This window comes from Phasianus colchicus, chromosome 25, assembly GCF_987193195.1.
Source record: "Phasianus colchicus chromosome 25, bPhaCol1.hap1.1, whole genome shotgun sequence".
NCBI lineage: Eukaryota > Metazoa > Chordata > Aves > Galliformes > Phasianidae > Phasianus > Phasianus colchicus.
This window is the reverse complement of record NC_143460.1, coordinates 5,639,031-5,659,572: the sequence shown is the minus strand read 5'-3', so window position 1 is coordinate 5,659,572 and position 20,542 is coordinate 5,639,031. Positions and strand designations below refer to the sequence as shown.

General features: G+C 51.6%; 1 protein-coding gene across 4 annotated transcripts in view; it reads left to right on the top strand.

The window, feature by feature from the left end:
- KDM5B (lysine demethylase 5B) overlaps positions 1-20,542 on the top strand; it is a 28,125-nt gene that overhangs the window by 3,274 nt on the left and 4,309 nt on the right. For 2 of the 4 annotated variants that reach the window (XM_031608674.2, XM_090124360.1), the window contains exons 2-23: positions 3,755-3,832; positions 4,347-4,469; positions 5,123-5,293; positions 7,041-7,175; positions 7,672-7,765; positions 8,150-8,253; positions 8,752-8,910; positions 9,501-9,620; positions 9,998-10,156; positions 10,580-10,761; positions 11,375-11,537; positions 11,912-12,031; positions 12,349-12,543; positions 12,722-12,903; positions 13,415-13,539; positions 13,845-13,995; positions 15,191-15,305; positions 16,725-17,080; positions 18,193-18,331; positions 18,997-19,176; positions 19,495-19,653; positions 19,942-20,430. In XM_031608674.2, coding sequence (XP_031464534.2) covers positions 3,755-3,832; positions 4,347-4,469; positions 5,123-5,293; positions 7,041-7,175; positions 7,672-7,765; positions 8,150-8,253; positions 8,752-8,910; positions 9,501-9,620; positions 9,998-10,156; positions 10,580-10,761; positions 11,375-11,537; positions 11,912-12,031; positions 12,349-12,543; positions 12,722-12,903; positions 13,415-13,539; positions 13,845-13,995; positions 15,191-15,305; positions 16,725-17,080; positions 18,193-18,331; positions 18,997-19,176; positions 19,495-19,653; positions 19,942-20,430 — 3,699 coding nt within the window. Of the gene's footprint in view, positions 1-3,754; positions 3,833-4,346; positions 4,470-5,122; positions 5,294-7,040; positions 7,176-7,671; positions 7,766-8,146; positions 8,254-8,751; positions 8,911-9,500; positions 9,621-9,997; positions 10,157-10,579; positions 10,762-11,374; positions 11,538-11,911; positions 12,032-12,348; positions 12,544-12,721; positions 12,904-13,414; positions 13,540-13,844; positions 13,996-15,190; positions 15,306-16,724; positions 17,081-18,192; positions 18,332-18,996; positions 19,177-19,494; positions 19,654-19,941; positions 20,431-20,542 lie in introns of all 4 variants that reach the window. The other 2 variants (XM_031608673.2, XM_090124359.1) reach the window with 1 other exon arrangement.

Genomic DNA, 20,542 nt, shown 5'->3' with positions numbered 1-20,542 from the left:
GCTGTTTGACGTAGATGGCTTTTTAATAGTAATTAGTGGAAGTAAACATTCCCTCAGATTTCCAACATTGCTTCAAGAATGAAAGGTGGAAAGTAGGGCGTGTCCTGCTGTTCTGCTCCAGAATGGACCCCTCTTTCCCTTGGTTGTGGAGCTGCTTTGCTGCAGTGAAGAAATAACTGTCAGCAATCACTTCAGCTTCCCTTACCGTGGTCATCAGTCTCAAAATATAAAATGCTGTACAACATACTGGCAGCATTACGGCTCTCCATGGCTGAACGTAGGAATCGAGAAGATTTGGGCTGTGCTTTGAATAATGCAGGCATGGAGGAGGGCAGCTGAGGCTCCCAATAACCTGCAGTGTGCACTGATAGAACGAAGGAGGTCTGTGTGAGGTACCTGCAGCTCACAGGGGTTGGCACAGCGCTTCTCCTGTGTGAGCAGCTCCTCTTCCAGTGGATCTCACAGCGCTGGGAGGCTTCGAGAGGGGCTGTGTTTGTGGTTTGAAGTTCTTGGTGGGTGTGCGGGTGGTTGGGTGAGCTGTGGGGCTGGGATGGGTGCTGCTGTTCTGTGATCCTGTTTGCCATGGCACTGTTTGGTTCTGTTGGTCACATTGTCACAATCTGAGGGCTGCAAACTAATTGAGTGTGTGTCAGGATTCTAATTACGATCATTGTGATTCTGCAAAATTGATAGCATGCTGGAGGAATCGTGGATTATTTCAGCTTTAATGAGGAATTACAGTGAAGGAGAGGTTTTAATGGTCTTTCAGAACCTCAAGCCAACGGCTCTGATCTTTATGGAAGGGTCTGGAAGGACAGAAGGGGTGACCCCATGCAGATGGCAGGTTTGGGTGAGTGGGGGGGCGATCCCGATTGCCTCACAAGCGCTGGATGCGATGGAGCCAGAAGCTCCCAAGTGGGACTCAGTGTGAGGTTTTCCCTTTAGGAACAAAGGGGCTGAGACCAGAGCTGGAGGGAGTGGGGTTTGTAGGGAGATGGTGAGCTGTGCTGGGCAGTGCTGAGGGCACAGCGGGCAAAGCTGGCCATTCCTTGGGGATTTCAAAGAGTTGCTTTTCTGTTTGTTTGCTAAACTTGAGAGAGAGAAACAGGATCTGTTAGCTAATGAAAAAGCCCTGCCCAGGCTGCAGCTCCGCAGGGCGGTGTGGGTGAGCCCCATGCACAGTGTGTGCGTGGCCAGGGTGGGACTGGAGGCCCTGCTGTGCCTGGGGCGCTGCAGCTCTTGGGCACGGTGCTGGTGGCACGGATGGATGCTGTCCTGAGGCTGTGGGGAGAGAATGGCGAGTGTTTGGGCCGGAGAGGTTACCCTTCCTGAAAGAACCTTCATTGCTGCTGACAGAGGTGGGAGTGAGGGCTTCCAGCTCCCTGCCTCCCAGCCAGCACAGGGCTGGGCGTGCAGCTCCTGTCTGTGGGTCGGTTGCTCAGGGTCCGATTCCTCCTTCAGCAGCCAGCCCTCCCAGGGCCGAGCACTGGCTTTGCTAACGCAGAAGTGACTGCTGCTTCTGAGCAAGATCCAGGCTGGGGCTCTGGCAGCTGCTCAGCACAGACCTGGCGCTGCACTGGGGAAGCTGCTGCCCTCGCTGCTCACAGCAGGGAAGCTCCCGAGCTGCCCTGCGTTGTCCCTCCCGTGCCGTGCTGCCCAGCCGTGCCCCACGTCCGTTCCTGCGCGCAGCACAGAGGCTGCCGTGCCCCCAGCCGCGGTCAGCCCTGCCCCGTGGTTCCCGCACTGCTGAGCTGCTGGCCGTGCTGCTCCAGGAGCGTCCTGCTGGCCTGAGCTTTCATTGCTCTCCATGTTTGGAATTGGCACGGAAACTCCTGAGTCTGGAGAGCCGCTCTGTGCTGCAGGCTCCTCTTTTGGCAGCGATTCCGGTGGGAAGGATTTGAGATTTTGTTTTCCGTTGTTAATCTGTGGTCCATAGCAGAGCCCGGTTTGATCTCCAATGAGAAACACTGGAGGAAGGAGCTCATCTCCCCGCAGCTCTGCTGCTCCCACAGCCCTGCCTGGCAGCGCCGGCCCCAAGCAGGTCACACAGGGATTAATTCCCCTGCGCCAGTTGGTGGGTGAGCCCAGGCTCTGCTGAATGGCGCAGGTCGGTTCTGAGAGGTTCTGTGCTCCAGGTGTCCTCTGCGTGTGTTTGTTGTAGGAAAGCATGCAGCTGACGCCAACCGCTGCCTTCCTCTGCCAGCAGCCACGTCGCACCTTCACACGGATGGGGAACAAAGAATGTAGGTCATGTGTGCGGGGTGGGCATCCCAGCAGGCTGCTGTGTGAGCTGACGGAGCGCCTGTTTCTGTGGCAGATCTTCCTTTGGATTTTACTACGCCGCTGTCTAGCAAAATAATGGAGGTGACGTGTCTCCTTTTTTTTGTCTCACGCGGGAAGGATTGCATCTGAAGATGCTGAGGAAGTAGGAGAGGCTTCAGAACAAAATCCGGAGGAAGATCTGTACTTGCAGCACTTGGAAGCTGCTCGTGTGCAGGGGAGCAAAAGATCTGTGTGCAGAGAAATGCTGTGAGCATCGCTTCCAGGAGGCGCTCAGGGATCACAGCTGGGCAGCAGGAAGCCTGAAGCTCCGTGGGCCTTAACGTGTTGATTTTAGATTTTATTTTGCATCTTGTTCAGGAATTGAGGCGGTTACCACGTGCCAGAAACATAAGCTGCCAAGCGTTATTCTATGGGTTTTATTGACTTAGGCTCAGGTGGAGCTGCTTGGGACTGGGGAATGGGTCACTGACCCCAGGGCTGCCTGCTGGCTGCGCCTGGATGCTGCAGGTGATGCACTGGTAACCGACCTGTGGGATGCAGGGCTGGTTCTGCAGTAGGTGAGGTCTGTGGATGTGTTATGGGAGCCCAGCAGGGCGGTGTGGGTTGCAGGGATCTCTGGTTCTGCACCCTGCAGTGTGAGGGCAGCACGGCTCCATGGGCTGAGCAGCTCATGTGCTGAAGGGTCTGCTGGGTGTTCTGGTGAGCCTGGAAGCTTACACACTTTTAATTCCAGCCTTGCTTAGCCTTGATGTACCAGAAATGCCCTGTCGGATCCCAAAACTCGTCCATACTGCCTTGGGGTTTGGGCTGGTTTTCGTGTCTTGAACAAAGCAAATGGCTGGGAGTCCTTTGCTCTGTGACTCCACATCCCTGCTGAGGGCTCTGCTGCTGGGCACAGCACTCTGTGCCATGCTGTGCCATCGGGCCCAGCTGCTGGCACGGTGGGTCACTGGTTCCCGTGTTGCTCATGGCTGCTTTGGCACTGGGTCTCATTTCCCTGCTGAAGTTGGGAATTTGCAGCCTGTGACTCCGGCTTGTTTCTGCTGCGTGCACTGCAGGAACGCATTGCATTGCAGGTGTCCTTCCTGGTGCACAGCCCTCCTGTCCCAGTAGTGCTTGCATGTTATCTTCATTCTGTAATTAGTGATAATCAGATTGCTTTATAAGTAATAAATTACCGTCGAGTTCAGATCAAATCTCATGTAGTTCAGTGAAGCTGCGCGGTGCCAAACCGCCGGCACGTGGTGGGTGTCAGAGATCTGAGAGATAACATTCCTCTATAGTCGTATTTACAAATAACTGCAGTGGCTTGCAGGTATTTTGTTTTGGTGCTGATCCTCAGCTTTAATTGCTCGCGCTCTGGTTGCTCGGAGGGTTTGCAGACGAGGAATTAGGAGCTGGAAGCTGTCCTGCTCCGTGCTGTGCCCCGCTCATCTCCCGCCCTGTTGATGAGGCTCTTCTGTTTTCCCAGGACTGGCAGCCTCCATTTGCATGTGATGTTGATAAACTTCACTTCACGCCGAGGATCCAGCGGCTCAATGAGTTGGAGGTAAGCTGCAAAGCCACGCGTTGCTCCCTCTGTTTTTTCCCCTTTCCTTAGTTATGTTTTCCAGCTGATTGCTCGTGAGCTCTGTGTGGCTTCAGCCAGCAGCATTTGGTACCTCTGCACATCGGCTTTGAGTTAACACACAGAAATCCACGTGTTCCAGCGATTGCATAGAGGCATACCAGCCATAAAAAGTAAAATCAATGCTTGTTAAAGGCACGCAACTCCACTTTTAAGTGGTTAAACTCAAATTCTCAGCGCCGTGCGTTTTCTGCCCTCGTTTTGCGCATCTGCAGCATCTTTTAAAAGTAGAAGAGATGAAGCTCGTAGAGAGGGCTTTAAAAATAATGAGCTGTTCGGAAGGAACAATTAGAAAATGTGGGTGCAGAATCTGCTTGTGAGCACTTCCACTCAGTGCTGCCATCCGCTCCGGCTGCAGGAAGGCAGCGGTGGGAGCAGCGGGCAGGGCTGGAAGCTGTGCCTCCACATGGCACAGTGCTCACTCGTTGCTTTCCAGGCCCAAACCCGTGTGAAGCTGAATTTCCTGGACCAGATTGCAAAATTCTGGGAGCTCCAGGGCTGTACGCTGAAAATTCCACACGTGGAGAGGAAGATCTTGGATTTATTTCAGCTTAACAGGGTAAGGCTAAAGGGGAACTAACCTGGAGATGATGTTGTATTAACAGAGCTTTCAGGACTTGGGGCTGTACATGAGCTGGAAATTTATTACTTTATTTAAAGCTGACTGAGATAATGTGACAATAGGGGATGTGATGGTGGGAGTTTTCACCTGAGCACAGGGATGAAATGAGATGTTCAGCTCTTCTGCGGCTCAACTTGGAAGCAAACTGGTCAGGAAGAAACTTATGTTTATAACTGGAGGAAGCTGCTGAACAATAGTAGGTAGAAAAGGCATTTCCACTAGGAGCAAGGGAGTGAAAAGTCAGATACTTTGGGGATGGAGCCTGTGAGGGGTGGCTGTGCATTCCGGTAGTGAGGGCTGGGGTTCACCGCCCCCAGGGACGGTTCTCTCCACTTCTTTACACATCAGACAGTTCCTATTTGGTTCTGAGCCCATTTCATAGGAAACGTTGCAGTGAGAAGAGTGGTTGTGCCAGTCACAGATTTTAAATAATCTTTGTATCTTTTTGAAAAAATGGATAGTCGTAGAATCATGAGTTTTCTCTGTTAAAGCAGTGACTGCGTTGTGTCTCTGTTTCCTTTCATGCTCAGTGTTCCTTCAGTGCTCATCATCTTAGTGTTAAACTGGAGCCGTTTTGTTCTCTCTTCCAGCTAGTTGCAGAAGAAGGAGGGTTTGATGTCGTTTGCAAAGAGAGGAAATGGACCAAAATAGCCACAAGGATGGGATTTGCTCCTGGCAAGGCTGTGGGTTCACACATCCGCGCGCATTACGAGCGAATTCTCTATCCTTACAACTTATTCCAGTCTGGAGCAAGCCTGCTGGTAAGCTGTGCTGTGTCCTAACTCAAATCCTACCCGTGTCAGAGCCAGTCTGTTAATTTTGTGTCGATGGAGTCTTTCCAGCACCTGCATTTCAAGCTTTACACCATGCAGTTGGTAATGTGCAGTCTGTGGTGATGCAGCAAGCCGTGTGGAGAGTTTGTAACCAAGAGAAATGTTTTAGGGTTGCTGCCAAGTGGGATTCTTCAAGGTGCCATCACCTCCATCTCATCCTGACCTGGTCAGCCTTTCCAAAAGGGTGCCCTTGGGAAAGGTGCATGCCTGCAGTTTATTGTGCTGCTCAAAGTCATTCATAAGACAGCACTTCGTGTTTTCAGCTGGACCTACAAGAAGTGGAAGCTTAAGGAGCTGCCATTTCGTGCTGCTGCTTTGCCTTCTGATTGCTGAGGTGGTGCGAAATGGTTTTACTTCAACAGTTGTTGAAAGTGTAGTTTGTAGGAAACGTCTTCTGGGTTTTCCCTTTGTTGAGCAGTGCTCTTTCTTTGCTTGGGCTCTGCACTGAAATGAGGCAAGTTTTGCTATTTGTTGCTGTCTTTCTGTGTTTCATCCTTACTTTGTTTAGGAAAAGCTGCTTGCCTTCTAGTTATTTGCTTTCAAGGATCGCATGTCCTCAGTTCCAGAAGGAGTAGAAGCTGTAGTGAAGTTTCAGGTTTCACACGAGGATGTAAATGGAGGACCCAGAACGTAGAAGAGTTGTTAATTCCAGCAGCATTCTGCCTGCCCTGGTGTTCTCTTCTGTTCACTCCTTTTCATCTTGTCTTCTGAAGCACCACTTTTTCCTCTATTTCCTCCCCATCTCTGTAATCTGTTTCTCAAAGTCTGACTTCTTTTGTTGTCTGCAGAGAATCCATCCCTGTGCCACCGCAGCAGTTCTCGTGCAGTTCCCATCCTCTTTTCTCTGCTGCAGAGCTCTGGTTGGAGCACCCAGCACTGGGATGTGGCTGCAGGTTGGGAGGGCTGTTTCTGACAAAAAAAGTCTCCTCCTGTCCTTAGCATTTGTTGTTCTCTCCTTTAAAAGCATCCGGGTCTGTCTCCTGTTACTGAGCATCATGTGCCTCAGTTTGTGCCTGATTTTCAGAAATCCGTCCAGGCACAGAAGCAGCTTTCATTCCTTCGTGTCGTCCTCTTCTCCTTTGCTCTGAGTTCCCCTGCAGTGCCCTCCCCTCCAGCAACACACAAGAAATGTAACTGCTGCAGCTCCTGCAGGCAGAGCTCTGTGTCTGTTGGGCAGGATGGAGAGCAGCGTGGCTGCACATCGCCTTGCTGCTTCTTGTGTGCCAGCAGCACAACGTGGGGCTGCCGGGGCTTCGTGTGCAGCTGGGAGGGTGAAGCAGCGGCGGCTGGAGGAGCGCCGGGCTGCAGGGAGAGCTGTGCCAGGGCTGCAGGCAGAGCTGTGCCAGGGCTGCAGGCAGAGCTGTGCCAGGGCTGCAGGCAGAGCTGTGCCAGGGCTGCAGGCAGAGCTGTGCCAGGGCTGCAGCTCGGGGTCAGAAATGGTTTGGCATTCAGAAGTGCAGTTCCAGTTGCTGGGCAAGAAAAAGGGATTTTGAAACTCGTTCAAGATAGTACTGTTAGAACTGTCACAAATATTGTTTCTATTAACTCGGCATAGTAAATATGAAGGCCCCGTTCTGCATTCTCTCACACGAGCCAGGAAATTGCTCAGCACAAAGTTCCCAATAGGAGCGGGGGCAGAAGTGAAGCAATCCTATTTCCAATTGTGCCTCTGCAGTGCCTGCAGAAGCCGGATCTCACCAGCGACACGAAGGACAAGGAGTACAAACCCCACGACATCCCGCAGAGGCAGTCGGTGCAGCCATCCGAAAGCTGCCCTCCTGCTCGCCGAGCGAAGCGCCTGCGGGCCGAGGTGAGCTGCTCCACTGTGTGCTGAGCCAGGGCTTCATGCACGGTGTGTTGTAGTGATGCTGTGTGAGTTTGGTGTCCCCCCGGCCATTAAAGCACGGAATGGTTTGGGTTGGAAGGGAGCTGGCAGTGCTGCAGCCCCAGCCCCGTGCAGAGCAGCTCCCACCGCACTGGCGGCTCCCAGCCCATCCGACCAGCCCTGCCTCTGGGGAGGGGGAATCCCAATGTGTGCCAGTGGTAAAGGGTGGTTTATCTTGGTGAAACAGATACAAATATTTATAGCCGTGTGAATGGCGTGGTACCTGAAAAAGGAAAACGAGAAAAACCAAAAGCAGTGCTCAGGCTGGGAGCTCGGAGTGCTCCATCTGTGGGTGGGCAGCCCTGAATTGGAGGGCAGCAAAGGTTTTCCCAAACACAAATGCAGAGCCAAAGTGTTCTGTTTAAGGGCATTACTGACTCGTTCAGTTTTACTCTCTTAATTCCTTTTTTTGCTTCATCAGGCAACCAACATTAAAACTGAATCTGATTCTCCAGAGGCGAGAACGCATAATCTGAGACGCAGAATGGGATGTGCCCCTCCAAAGTGTGAGAATGGTGAGCACAGAGAGCAGTGAGTGGGCTCCTCTGCCTTGCACAGACGTGGTTTTAAGGCCAGGCTTTAATTCAGCAGTTGGAATGATCCAATGCTGGCTCACGTGGGCGCTGCTGGTGTTCAGATGTTGCCTCAGTGTAAGCGAAGCTGTGTGCATTGCTGCTTTGCTGCCATCCTGAGATGGGGCAGCAGAGCAGCTGATGGACGTGGCCACACTGCTGGCACTGAGCACAGCGTGCAGCAGGGGTGAAGGAAACGGGGAGCTCTGTGCAAAATGTAACATCCCTGGCGATCTCAACAAGTAATAACAAACAAACAAAGTAATAACCAGTGATGCTAAGTGTTAAATGTTTTATAATGGCTTTTTTGTGTGTGTGTTGCAGCAGAAAAGGAAATGTACAGCACAGTGAAACTTACTGAGAAGAGAGAGCATGCTGGGGAGCAGGAGAAGGACAAATCCAAAGCCCGATCCAAAAAGCCCACCAGTGCTGTGAGTATGCCCTGTGCTCCTCGCTGCCTCACGCAGCTCCAGGTGCTGCTGGGGCTCGGTGGGGATGCAGTGATGTCACTCATGTCACAGTAAAACCTGTGGTGCTTTTTAAGTCACTGAAACAAAACTTTGTGCCTGATGGAGCAAAGATGCTTGCAAAGCTTTGGGCTGCTGGAAAGCTGAAAATAACAGGATAGATAAGGTGCATTACCTGGAGGATACGTAATTTGCTGGTCTGGAATTATCTGATTCCTGCTGAATTGTTTGAGGAAAAAGTCCCTGGAAGAGCCTGCAACTTCTGTGTGCCTCTAACCGTGGGAGGCAGGCTGTAAACTCTGACAGAGGCATAATGTTGAGTGCACCTGTCTGACCTCCATTGCAGAGGGGCAGTAGAAATGCACCTTGCTGAGTGGCACAGATGATGCAGTGGACGAACTGCTCTTTGGCCATCAGTTCCTTCAGCACTCACATCCCTGCTCTGGCCATTTTTTGTTACAGGTGGATTTGTATGTGTGTCTCTTATGTGGCAGTGGTAACGACGAGGACCGTCTCCTGCTGTGTGATGGCTGTGATGACAGTTACCATACCTTCTGTTTAATTCCACCCCTTCACGATGTTCCCAAGGGGGACTGGAGGTGCCCCCAGTGTTTGGCTCAGGTAATTTGACTAATGGTGTAAGAGGCTGAAAATTCTTTCTGTTCTGAATGTGGGCTTAGGGGTTGCAAACACCATTTGTTATCGCACAGTTGTGAAACAAGGTGAGGGAGGAGGAAAGGAAAACGCAGGCCAGGTGTGCTCCACTTGCACAGCTGTCACTTGATGCTCTGCAACCATGGCTGCTGTGTGTTAACACAGCTGAAATTCCAAGGAACACTTTGGATTTAATGGGTACCTTCCTTTTGTATTCCAAATGGGAGTGTCACCATATGCTTCAGTATGGAAGCTTTTGCTTTTTTCTTAGCTGTGTTAGAGGAAGAAGAAATTATAGCATTGACACATTGATTCGTTCATGTTTGTGCACATTTACCCATCAGTTCTGTACTTGGTGGATTAGGAGCAGATGGTCAGGGTGCTCCTGAGTGCCCCTTCTGGCTGTTCCTCTGCTGCTGTGATTTGGGGCAGTGGTTCCATCGGGTCTGCTTTCCTGCCCCTATCACACAGGGCAGTCGTAGCCCAGCCGTGTAAAATCACAGTCTGGATTGTTTTGTGGAAACACATCGTGGAAATAATTGTCTTTGTGATTGCAGGAGTGCAATAAGCCTCAAGAAGCGTTTGGCTTTGAGCAGGCAGCACGGGACTACACGCTGCGCACCTTTGGGGAGATGGCAGATGCCTTCAAGTCCGACTATTTTAACATGCCAGTCCATGTATGTTCTGCTTCCATCCTGAGGCCGTAACACAGTTTGAATTTTCTGTGCTTATTTTAAAGTGGAACTCGGGGAGGGGGAAGGGAGAGAGGAGGAGAATCCTGGTTTTGTATGGGAAGAATTGGCAGATCAGAGCTCCTGTCTGTGCTGGTGATTCCCGTGCTTGGTGGCATCGTGGTTTTCTATTCCACTGCTCATTTTTTCACTTCTGAGAAAGCCTCTGTGAGGAAGGACTTTGTCCAACTGCACGCGTTGCTGAGAAGCCGGAGATGCAGCCACGCTGTGACACGTGGTGTGCGCTGGGCTTTGCACGTCCTGCGTGTGCAGAGTGCTGGGTGTGCACCCCGAGTGTGTCACGTCCTCTTTGTCGTACCCAGATGGTCCCCACTGAGCTGGTTGAGAAGGAATTCTGGAGACTTGTCAGCACCATTGAGGAGGACGTCACTGTGGAATACGGAGCTGATATCGCTTCAAAGGAGTTTGGCAGTGGGTTCCCAGTTAGAGATGGGAAATTCAAAGTGAGACCAGAGGAGGAGGTGGGTCCTTATTAGCTCACTGTGCACGTTTGTATCAGCTCTCCAATCATTCACTTTGGTTCAAAGCAAAATAATGGAACTGGCTTGCAAAGCGTTGCTTTGTGTATCTGGTGTAGAACTTGAAGACAATTACATCAGTTTTGCAGAAATGAAATACCTGGTGATCACACATGAAAAGCCATAGGTTTACCATAGAAGTTAATAAATAACTTGGAGATTAAAAAAAAAAAAAAAACAGCACAAAACAATCTCATTTTAACAAGGCAAGTCAGATAAAGTTACTGAAAAGAATCAGGACAATGGAGGTTTTGTTCCTTGACTGATTGACCCATTCCTGGTTCAGTTGGGAAGGATGCTTTTCTTCTTCCTGTTCTTCTTGGTTTTTTTCACTTCATGTTTGTTAAACTCTTGTTCAATTTTCAGGAATACCTTGATAGTGGCTGGAATTTAAACAACATGCCTGTGATGGAGCAGTCTGTTCTTGCCCACATCACCGCGGATATATGTGGGATGAAATTGCCCTGGCTCTATGTGGGAATGTGCTTTTCTTCCTTTTGTTGGCACATTGAGGACCACTGGAGCTATTCCATCAACTATCTGCACTGGTGAGTGAGGGGCATGGAGGAGCCCTGTCCCTTTCATTCACCCTTTTCTGGCAGCGGGTTCACAGAGCTCAGCTGAGGACGCCGTGCTGCAGCCTTAGATGTGATTCAGTTTGCTGTGTTTGAACACTGGTTGTGTTTTGGAAGGGGACATCCATTCCCAGCTTTTCAAACAACCACGAGAGATGCAGTGAATGTCCCAGCAGGTGTTTTATTGTGCTTGGTGTGAAACTGGAAATCATGGAGGTTTTTTAAAACCATTTCGCTTCAGCCAGTGCCATAGGGCCCCAGTGCTGCTGCATCACCTCTCTTTGTGTCCACACCCCACTGTGTGTCCCAGCACAACTCCTGCCGTTGTCACCCATTGCTCAGCACACAGTGAGGAGGGGAATCCTCCATGGCTCAGTTCTTTTCCTTTCCACAACATTTAAAATGTGCTCCCTGAAATGTGGGTGGTGCAGAACACAGGTCTGGAGGAGGGACCTGCATAAACTGAGGATTGAGGAGAGCAATCCTTGTGTTTCCTCCTGGTGATATGCCCTCCCTTTGACATGGTGTATTTGAGCAGGATGTCTTACAGGTTTGTGTACAGTTACCTTTGTAAATAATCTTGCAGGGGAGAACCAAAGACGTGGTACGGAGCCCCTGGGTACGCAGCAGAACAGCTGGAGGACGTGATGAAGAAGCTTGCTCCAGAGCTGTTTGAGTCTCAGCCGGACCTCTTGCACCAACTTGTCACCATAATGAACCCAAATACTTTGATGGCCCACGGAGTGCCTGTATGTTGGAGTGCTGCTCCCCCTGCCTCAGCCCTTTTTGTCTGCACTGAATTCCACCTCGTGCTTGATAATCGAAGCACCTTGTATTGCAGAGATGCTGGGGTTGTTTCCATTGTGTTGTGTCTTCCTTGTGTAGTGCAGTGTGGCCATGGGAAGGGGTGGGCAGTGGGATCATTGCTTTGGGAACTGCTTGGCAAATCTTTTCTGGAGCTCCACCTTAATGTAATTTCTGCATCTTGGATGGAAACGGTGGCCAGAGCTCCTGCTGTGCCTGTTTAATCAGACCCTTGTTTTTGCCGTAGAGTTTCTGTCAAGGAGCCAAAACCTGTTAGTTCTGTTCAGCTTTGACCTGATATATCTCCGTTTTCTCCTAGGTTTATCGGACCAATCAGTGTGCTGGAGAGTTTGTGATCACCTTTCCAAGAGCTTATCACAGCGGCTTCAATCAGGGCTTTAATTTTGCTGAAGCTGTGAACTTCTGCACCGTGGATTGGGTGCGTTCCAAAACCAACTCCTTGTGAAGTGTGTGGTTCCAGGTTGTCTCTAGCTGTCATACAAGCAGTGTTTTACTGCTGATGTGCAAACCTGGTCCCCAGCTCAGGAGGAAGTTGCTCAGTGTTGCTGGAAGCCGAATGCAGTGGGCTGTGGCTGTCTGTGGAGGTCCTGGTGTCTCTGTTAGGGGTGTTGCTGGTAGAAGAGTTTGTCTCAGCCTTTCCTTTGGCAGTTTTTGGTTCGTAGCATAAAGCATCAGCAACGCCTTGTGCTTTTCACAGAGAACTCCGTGTTCATGCTGTGATTTCTGTCGTTGCAGCTGCCGTTGGGTCGCCAGTGCATTGAGCATTACCGCCTGCTGAGCCGCTACTGCGTGTTCTCTCACGATGAGATGATTTGTAAGATGGCCTCCAAGGCTGACGTCCTGGATGTCGTGGTGGCATCTACTGTCCAGAAGGACATGGCCATCATGATCGATGACGAGAAGGTGCTGCGTGAGAAGGTTCAGAAACTGGTGAGTTGTGGGAATGCGGCAGTGAACTGAGGCAGCGCTGAGAGGCACTGCAGGTCCTGCCTTACATCTGCCCTCTGATTTGTCTGTCTGATTTTAATGCCGTATCTCTGTATGTTATTGTTCACCTGATACGTTCAGCTTCTGAAGGGACGCACACCTGTTTGTTGCCATTCTGCAGGGGGTGACGGACTCAGAGAGGGTGGCGTTCGAGCTGTTCCCCGATGATGAGCGGCAGTGCTATAAGTGCAAAACCACTTGTTTCATGTCTGCTGTTTATTGCCCGTGTAAACCAGGACTGCTGGTGTGCTTGTATCACGTGGAGGATCTTTGTTCCTGCCCTACCTACCAATACAAACTGGGGTAAGCAGATAAGCTGTGTTCTGGAGATGTCTGCTGGGCTCTGCTGTGTCAGTGATGCTGTGTTCTGTCTCTGGTGGTCCTTTGCAAACAGTGCTCTCAAAACAAAGTTCCTTTCATGTGCTCATGCACAAAGATGCTTTCTGTTCAGCGTTCAGCTCTTGTTCTGTGATGGCAGAAATTACTGAGCAAATTAATTTGCTTTTTGTTTTATAGCAGCAAAGTCATCATCACCTGCATTACTTCCAGTCCTTGTGGAGTAACCTTTGGTTTGCCTTTGTTAGCTCTCCTTCCTGCTGTCTTTTTTTCCTGCTCTTTGTCACATCTCAGCCCTACACAAACGTACCTTCTGTGCTTTCTGCTGTGTGGCTGCTGTGGGTGAGGTGCAGCACGCAGTGGTTGCAGCTCTCAGCTGTGAGCCCCGTGTGCTGTGCGATTGCAGCTGTGCTGTATGGGCAGTGTGCTCTGCTCCCCCAGTCTCTGCTGAAGAGTTTGACCCCCTGTGCTGCTCCAGGTACCGCTACACGCTGGAGGAGCTCTATCCAATGATGAATGCTCTGAAGATGCGTGCAGAGTCGTACAATGAATGGGCTTCCAATGTGAACGAAGCCCTGGAAGCAAAGATCAGCAATAAGAGAAGTAAGTGCCTTCCCTTTGACTGCAGCATGCTGTTAAAAGACTGAGTGTAAAATGTTTGATTTTGGAACCTTGGCAACTTTGTCATACGTGACAATTGAAAGAGGTCATATTTGATTTCATGGTTCAAAGTAATTATTTCAGCTCTTGTTTCTCTGGAAGTTATGTGAGAAGGTTATAAACTGCTTTTCTCTTTCATACAAGCATAACTGCAGTTGAAATATATTTATTGTGCTACACTGTTCCACCTTAATGTTTGAAGCCCATCCTGAAGGGACACTTGTGCTGACGTGGTGTCTTCCCAAAAGGTCTCATCAGTTTTAAGGCTTTGATAGAAGAATCAGAGCTGAAGAAGTTCCCGGACAACGACCTGCTGCGGCACCTCCGCTTGGTCACCCAGGACGCAGATAAATGTGCCTCAGTAGCACAGCAGCTCCTTAATGGCAAAAGACAAACCAGGTAAACACTGTTTTGTGTGTTTGCAGCAGAACCTGAGCCACGTGGCAGTGGTGAGCGATAGGCAGCGGTGAAAGACTGACAAATAAAAGAAATCCTTTTATCTTCTCGAGATAAAATCTTTGTGGGGAGATTCAGCTTTCCTTCGTGCCGAGCTCCCAGTCTGCTCCACTCTTCTGTCATTCCCTGGGGGCGGACAGTGGTGGTGATGCTTTTAGATGGACTGAATCTCAGTGGGAGCTGCTCCAGGTGTCCTCATGGCACAGGACTGGGAGCTGCTGGGGCTGCCAGTGCCACTGCATTTGTTACTCCTTATGGAAAACTGAAGTGTGTTACCCTGTTGGTGATGATGCTGTATGAGAGCTCTGAGGAGCGCTCGCTCTTCCTTTGGCAGCACTTACAGTACATCGTCAGGTTATTTGTTGGTGGAATTTGAAGGTAGGCATGGTTTGGTGTTCCATTCCTGGGTATCTGGCTGCCTGCTCCTGGCAGCGCGTTCTGTGCAGGAATTGAGTTAAAGGGAATCAGAGCTGCGTTCCCATTGCAGCTGTGTGTCCTGCAGGGGTGTTGTTTTCCTCATTAGTTTAAACAACGCGTTGTAGGTTCAGCTGGAGCCAGCATTGTAAGAGATTTCTTTCCCTTCCTGCTCATCCTGGCTTGACACCAGAGAGCTTTTTTTCAATATCAGCTAATTGGGTGGCACTGAGCAGCCTCTCATTTGATGCGGTGCGTTTAGGTAAAAATGAAAGTGGTGATTTCAGCACAGAGAGGATTTTTGAGAAGTGCCTGCATGACCTGTGGACACAAAACCCATTCAGAGGTGGGATTTGCTCTCTCTCTGTGTGGGCACGGGGAGAGCTTCCTACAATAGCTATTGCAACAGCACTGAATGGCTTACCCACAATTGCTTTGTGTTCTGGAAAGAAGTCTGAGTTGGTGCTGTAACAGCTGGTGCTCTGCCCAAGCTGAGGAGCCGTTCCAGAATATCACTTAATTTGAAGGAGTGTTTTCAACAATAGTTTATTCTGCTCTCACCAACTCGAGTTTCCCCTCATGTGAGCCCTGGGCCCTGGGTGCCTTCAGGTGCTGCACTGCGTGTGAATGAAGTCCAGCTGACGAGAAATGAGAAGCAGATTTTGGAGTGGGTGAGATCAGGATTTAGTGGCATCTGACGAGGTTTCATTGTGTGTAATTGCAGGTACCGCTCCGGAGGGGGGAAATGCCCCAACCAGCTGACTGTGAACGAGCTGCGGCTGTTCGTCAGGCAGCTCTATGCCCTGCCCTGCCTGCTGAGCCAGACGCCGCTGCTGAAGGTAACGTGGGCTCTGGGGGGGACGTGGCTCTGTGTCAGCCCACTTCTGCCCTTCGTTCACCCCTGAAGCTGTTTGTGCCAAGGATGAAAGCTGGCAGGCCTTCCACAGAATCACAGAATGGCCAGGGTTGGAAGGGACCTCAAGGATCATGGATCTCCAACCCCCTGCCACATGCAGGGCCACCAATCATCCCACCTAATGCTAGACCAGGCTGCCCAGGGCCCCATCCAACCCGGCCCTGACACCTCCAGGGACGGGGCATCCACAGCCTCTCTGGGCAGCTGTTCCAGCACCTCACCACTCTCTCTGTAAAGAATTTCCCCCTGACGTCCAACCTAAATCTCCCCTTCCTCAACTTAAAACCATTCCCCCTCGTCCTGCAGTTATCAACCCTTTCCAAGAGTTGACTCCCCTCCTGTCTGTAGGCTCCCTTTAGGTACTGAAAGGCTGCAATGAGGTCACCCCGCAGCCTTCTTTTCTCCAGGCTGAACAAGCCCAGCTCCCTCAGCCTGTCCTCATAGGGGAGGTGCTCCAGTCCCCTGATCATCTTTGTGGCCCTCCTCTGGACCCTCTGCATGGCGATGGCTTTAAGGCTCTCGGGCCTGGAATATGGGATTCAGATATTGTAGAATTCTGTGTACTTTTTTGTAGTTGTTGTTTATAGCATTGTTGTTCTGAAGTTATCTTGTTATTTAAAAAGCAGAAGTCCAGGAATGGCAGACAGCCAAACAGTTCTGTGCATCTGGTGTTCCTGAGCAGGGCAACGCCAGGCACATACAATTGCAGCATTCTTCTGTGCTCTCTGCAGTCCTGAAGTAGGAGGTGGGAGCTGAGCAGTGGGAAGCTGCAGCTCAGGCACTGCTCACTGCCTGCTGCCTGGGTGCACGGGCACAGCGAAGGGACCTCAGCATGGAAGTGTTCACATATCCAAACAGGGAACAAGTGTGATTGCTTTTAGAAAGAAAAAGTAAGAGAATAGAGGCAATTCCAGCTGTAGGATTCATAGCAGTGCCCGAGCTCCTGACGATTGATTCATGGTTTGAGGTATCTCCAGAAAGGCTTTGTTTCCATCATGGAAATACACGGATGTTCTTCAGGCTTCATAAACATCCCAGAACAAAGCCAGGAGGTGGCACCGATGGAGCACTGACTTTCCCTGAAGAGCCTTTTGCTCCTCAGTGTGACACCCGTCTGATGGCAGAGGTGTCGCTGCGGGGAGGTGCTCATATCTGTGCTGTGTGCTGGGGGCGCAGCGCTGGGTTCTTCCAACCACCACAGTGATGTGCTGTGCACACCGTGTGCCTGCTGACGTGGTGGCTGCCAGCAACATTAAACTGAATGTTTAAGGTTGCACTTCGGCGTGCAGGAGATGTGGCAGTCTGGTTTGTTCTGTTCCATGGATGCGTTTGTGTGTTACAGGACCTTCTTGATCGCGTGGAAGCTTTTCAGCAGCAAAGCCAAAAGCTGCTCTCTGAAGAAATGCCGAGTGCTGCGGAGCTCCAGGAGCTGTTGGATGTCAGCTTTGACTTCGACGTGGATTTACCCCAACTTGCTGAGCTGCGGGTCAGGCTGGAGCAGGCCCGCTGGCTGGAGGACGTGCAGATGGCTTCGTCAGAGCAGAACTCTCTCACTCTGGACGATATGAGGCGTCTCATAGACTCCGGCGTTGGCCTGGCTCCCTACCCAGCAGTTGAGAAGGCCATGGCAAAGCTGCAGGAGCTGCTGACTGTGTCCGAGCACTGGGATGACAAAGCCAGAAACCTGATAAAGGCCAGGTAGAAGTGGGACCTTTGTGTTGCTGTTTGAGATGAAAATCGTTGGCTTTGTTTCCAGAGGGGCTCCCTGTTGCCTCTGTGCCGTCCTGGAGGGGATGGAGGTGGGGCTGAGTGACAGCATTCCCTCCTGTGCAGCCCTTCGTCAGGAAGGTGGGAGATGTGTGCCCAGGTGGGGCTGAGGCAGAGATGTATCACCAACTGGTAGATGTTATTCTATGGGCCTGGCTGTTTCCTACCCGTTAGGCTCTTTGAAAGTAGTAACATCAGAGCACAGAAGTGGGTTAAGTTTGGTTTCAGCCTCCAAAGTAGAGATGAAGTTGAGTTTGTACCTTTTTAAACAATCAGAATCAAACTGTGAAATGCTGATAAGTCACAGAACCATTAAGGTTGGAAAAGGCCACTCAGGTCACGCAGTCCAACCATCAGCCCAGCACCACTAAACCACGGCCCTAAATCTCTCAGGCTTTCCTGGGAGCAGTGCTCATCTGGAGCCATTACAACAAAAAAGACAAAAGGGAAGTTGGTCAGTCACAGCAAAAGCCTCAGATGAGCTCAAGGTGGGTAACCAGTGGTCCTAGCACAATTTCAAAGCACAGCTTCAGTATGAGTCAGATGTATTAACTTACAGCTTTCTTTTATTTGCAACTGCTGATCGTTCACCTGGCCAGAAAGCAGGAAGAAATGACGAGCTATATACAGCAATGGCTGCATTTGACATTATTTGATATTCATGGGAACACTGCATATCCCACCAGTTACATTTAGGATCATAGAACTGTCATTTTCTGCTTTCTGAAAGGCAGATATCTCGTGTAGAAATCTTGAGGCTGATTCTGCTGTGGGATTCGGTGCGTTGGAGCACCAGAGGTCTGCCCTCAGGAGCTGGTGAATGTTGGATTTCCTGCAGCCCAAACATGCAGATGTTTTTGGAACAGCCAGCAGATTGCTTCCTGCTGCTAGCATTGCCAGCAGGATCTTCAGCACGCAAACCAACCTTTCTGGGGACTCTCCCTGCGTTATTTGTGCCCCGTGTGCTCAGTGCACATCTCTGGTGCTCAGCGAGCCCCAGGCGTTGTGGCTGCTTTACATTCTGAGCTGTTTCTCCTGGCCAGGCCAAGGCAGTCGCTCAGCAGCCTCGTGGTGGCAGTGAAGGAGATAGAGGAGATCCCTGCCTACCTCCCCAGCGGCGCGGCGCTGAAGGACGCGGTTCAGAAGGCGCAGGACTGGCTGCAGGAGGTGGAAGCTTTGCAGGTGTGTGAGCGGAGCTCTGGGCTTCTCTGTGGGCAGAGGGAAGTGCTGTCACACCACTGCTGTGTGCGTGGAGCCGTCAGCAGTGCCTGCCTGCAGCACGATGTGCTGATAAGCCCAGTGATATTCCCCTGTCCTGGGTTAGCAGTGAGCCCTGACTGGGCGTGCTGATGTTTTCAGGTCAATCCAACCTGAATTGGGATTTTAGTAGAAACTTATTTTGCAGCTTTATTTAAAAAAAAAAAAACACAAAACAACAAACTTTCACAGGCATTAAATCCTTGGAAAGGCCAGAGTGCATTCCAGATTTGCTAACTTTTGTTCGAAGGCTATCATGAGAAGGCTTAATCAAACGGCCTTGGATTGTGGAATTTTGGCTGTTGGGATGGAAACACGTCTGTGTGTGCCGGGGATTCTGGCTGCAGTTCCATGCAGGTGTCAGCAGGCGGCTGTGGGGCCGTGCCCAGCACGGCTGTGGTCCCCGAGCTGTGGTTGTGGTGCTGGAGGTTCTGCACAGTGGTTCTCAGCACCCCGTCGGCACCTGTTGTGGCAGTGAGCTCTGTCCTGCGGTGCTCCTGGCGGCGCCTTTAGTGCTCCTCAGCCCATGGAGCTCCTCAGCCCATGGAGCTCCTCAGCCCATGGAGCATCCCCGCTTTGTAACCCCGCAGGTTGGAGGACGTGTGCCCGTCCTGGACACGCTGGTGGAGCTGGTGACGAGGGGCCGCTCGATCCCGGTGCACCTGGACTACCTGCCACGGCTCGAGTCCTTGGTGGCGGAGGTGCAGGCGTGGAAGGAGTGTGCAGCCAACACGTTCCTGTGTGAGAACTCCCCGTATTCCCTTCTGGAGGTAAGAGAGCTGCACAGCACCGCGGCGAAAGTTGGGGATTAACTCATCAAACAGAGGGAGATGTGACTCTTAGCATTGCTCTGCTGATCTTAAAGTGGTGGCACTGCGCTGCGCTTCGAATTCTAAACTTCAAACACAGTGGGTGGCCCCCAGTTTCCCACCTTCCAGCTCCGCTCGATTCCCAGCTGAGCTCTGCCCGGAGCCCGGATCTGCGGTGTAAAAGCAGCAGGAATTCTCGATCCAAGTGGTTGCACGTGGCTGTGAGAGCAGCGTGATGCAGTCGGAGCATCACAGCCACGCTGCTCCTCTGCCCACCAGGTGCTGTGTCCCCGCTGCGATATTGGGACGCTGAGCCTGAAAAGAAAGCAGAAGAAGCTGAAGGAGCCGATGCCGAGCGGGAAGAAGAAGAGCACCAAACTGGAGAGCCTGAGTGACTTAGAGAGAGCTCTGTGTGAGAGCAAAGACACCGCGTCTGCGGTAAGCACTGCAGCTTTGCTTGAGCTCGAGTCCCTTCCGAGTTCTTGCAGTCTGTTTGCGTTGGTTGTCGTTAATTTTGCGAGGGAATGAGCTTTGTGTCCCTGGTCCTGGTGGAAAGCAGAACTGAAATCTCATCGCTGTCTGTCCTAATTGCCTCCCTTCGAACGCTGGCGGCTCTGAGGGGAGGCGGGCAGGGATGCAGCCCGTCGGACAGGGGGCGCTCCTGAGCCCGTGCGGAGCTCCTGGGCGCCGCTCGGATCTCATCCCTTCTTTCCGACCCGCTTTCAGATGGCGACGCTCGGGGAGGCGCGGCTGAAGGAGATGGAGGCGCTGCGCTCCCTGCGGGCGGCCAACGAGGGCAAGGTGCTGCTGTGCGGCGAGGAGGACGCAGAGCTGAAGGTCTGCGTGTGCCAGAAGGAGCCGGCCGCTCCCATGATCCAGTGTGAGCTCTGCAGGGGGTTCTTCCACACCGGCTGCGTTTCCGTGCCCCACGCCTTGCAGGCTCCTCGCGTGTGGCTCTGCCCGCTGTGCCGCCGCTCGGAAAAGCCGCCCTTGGAGAAGATCCTTCCTCTGCTGGCCTCCCTGCAGCGCATCCGCGTGCGGCTCCCCGAGGGGGACGCCCTGCGCTACATGATAGAGAGAACTGTGAACTGGCAGCACAGAGCACAACAAATGCTGTATTCAGGGAATCTCAAACTTCTACAGGACAAAGTTGGCTCAGGATTGCTGTACAGCAGGTGGCAGAGCGCGGCGGGGCAGCTGCCAGAGACAAACAAGGTGAGGCTGAGCCCTGGCTGTGGCTGGGATGCGGTCAGTGAGAGCAGCTTTTAACATCTCTGCTTTTTGGGGGCTCTGTGTCTCCTTACAAATGCTGGCGAGGCAGATTGCT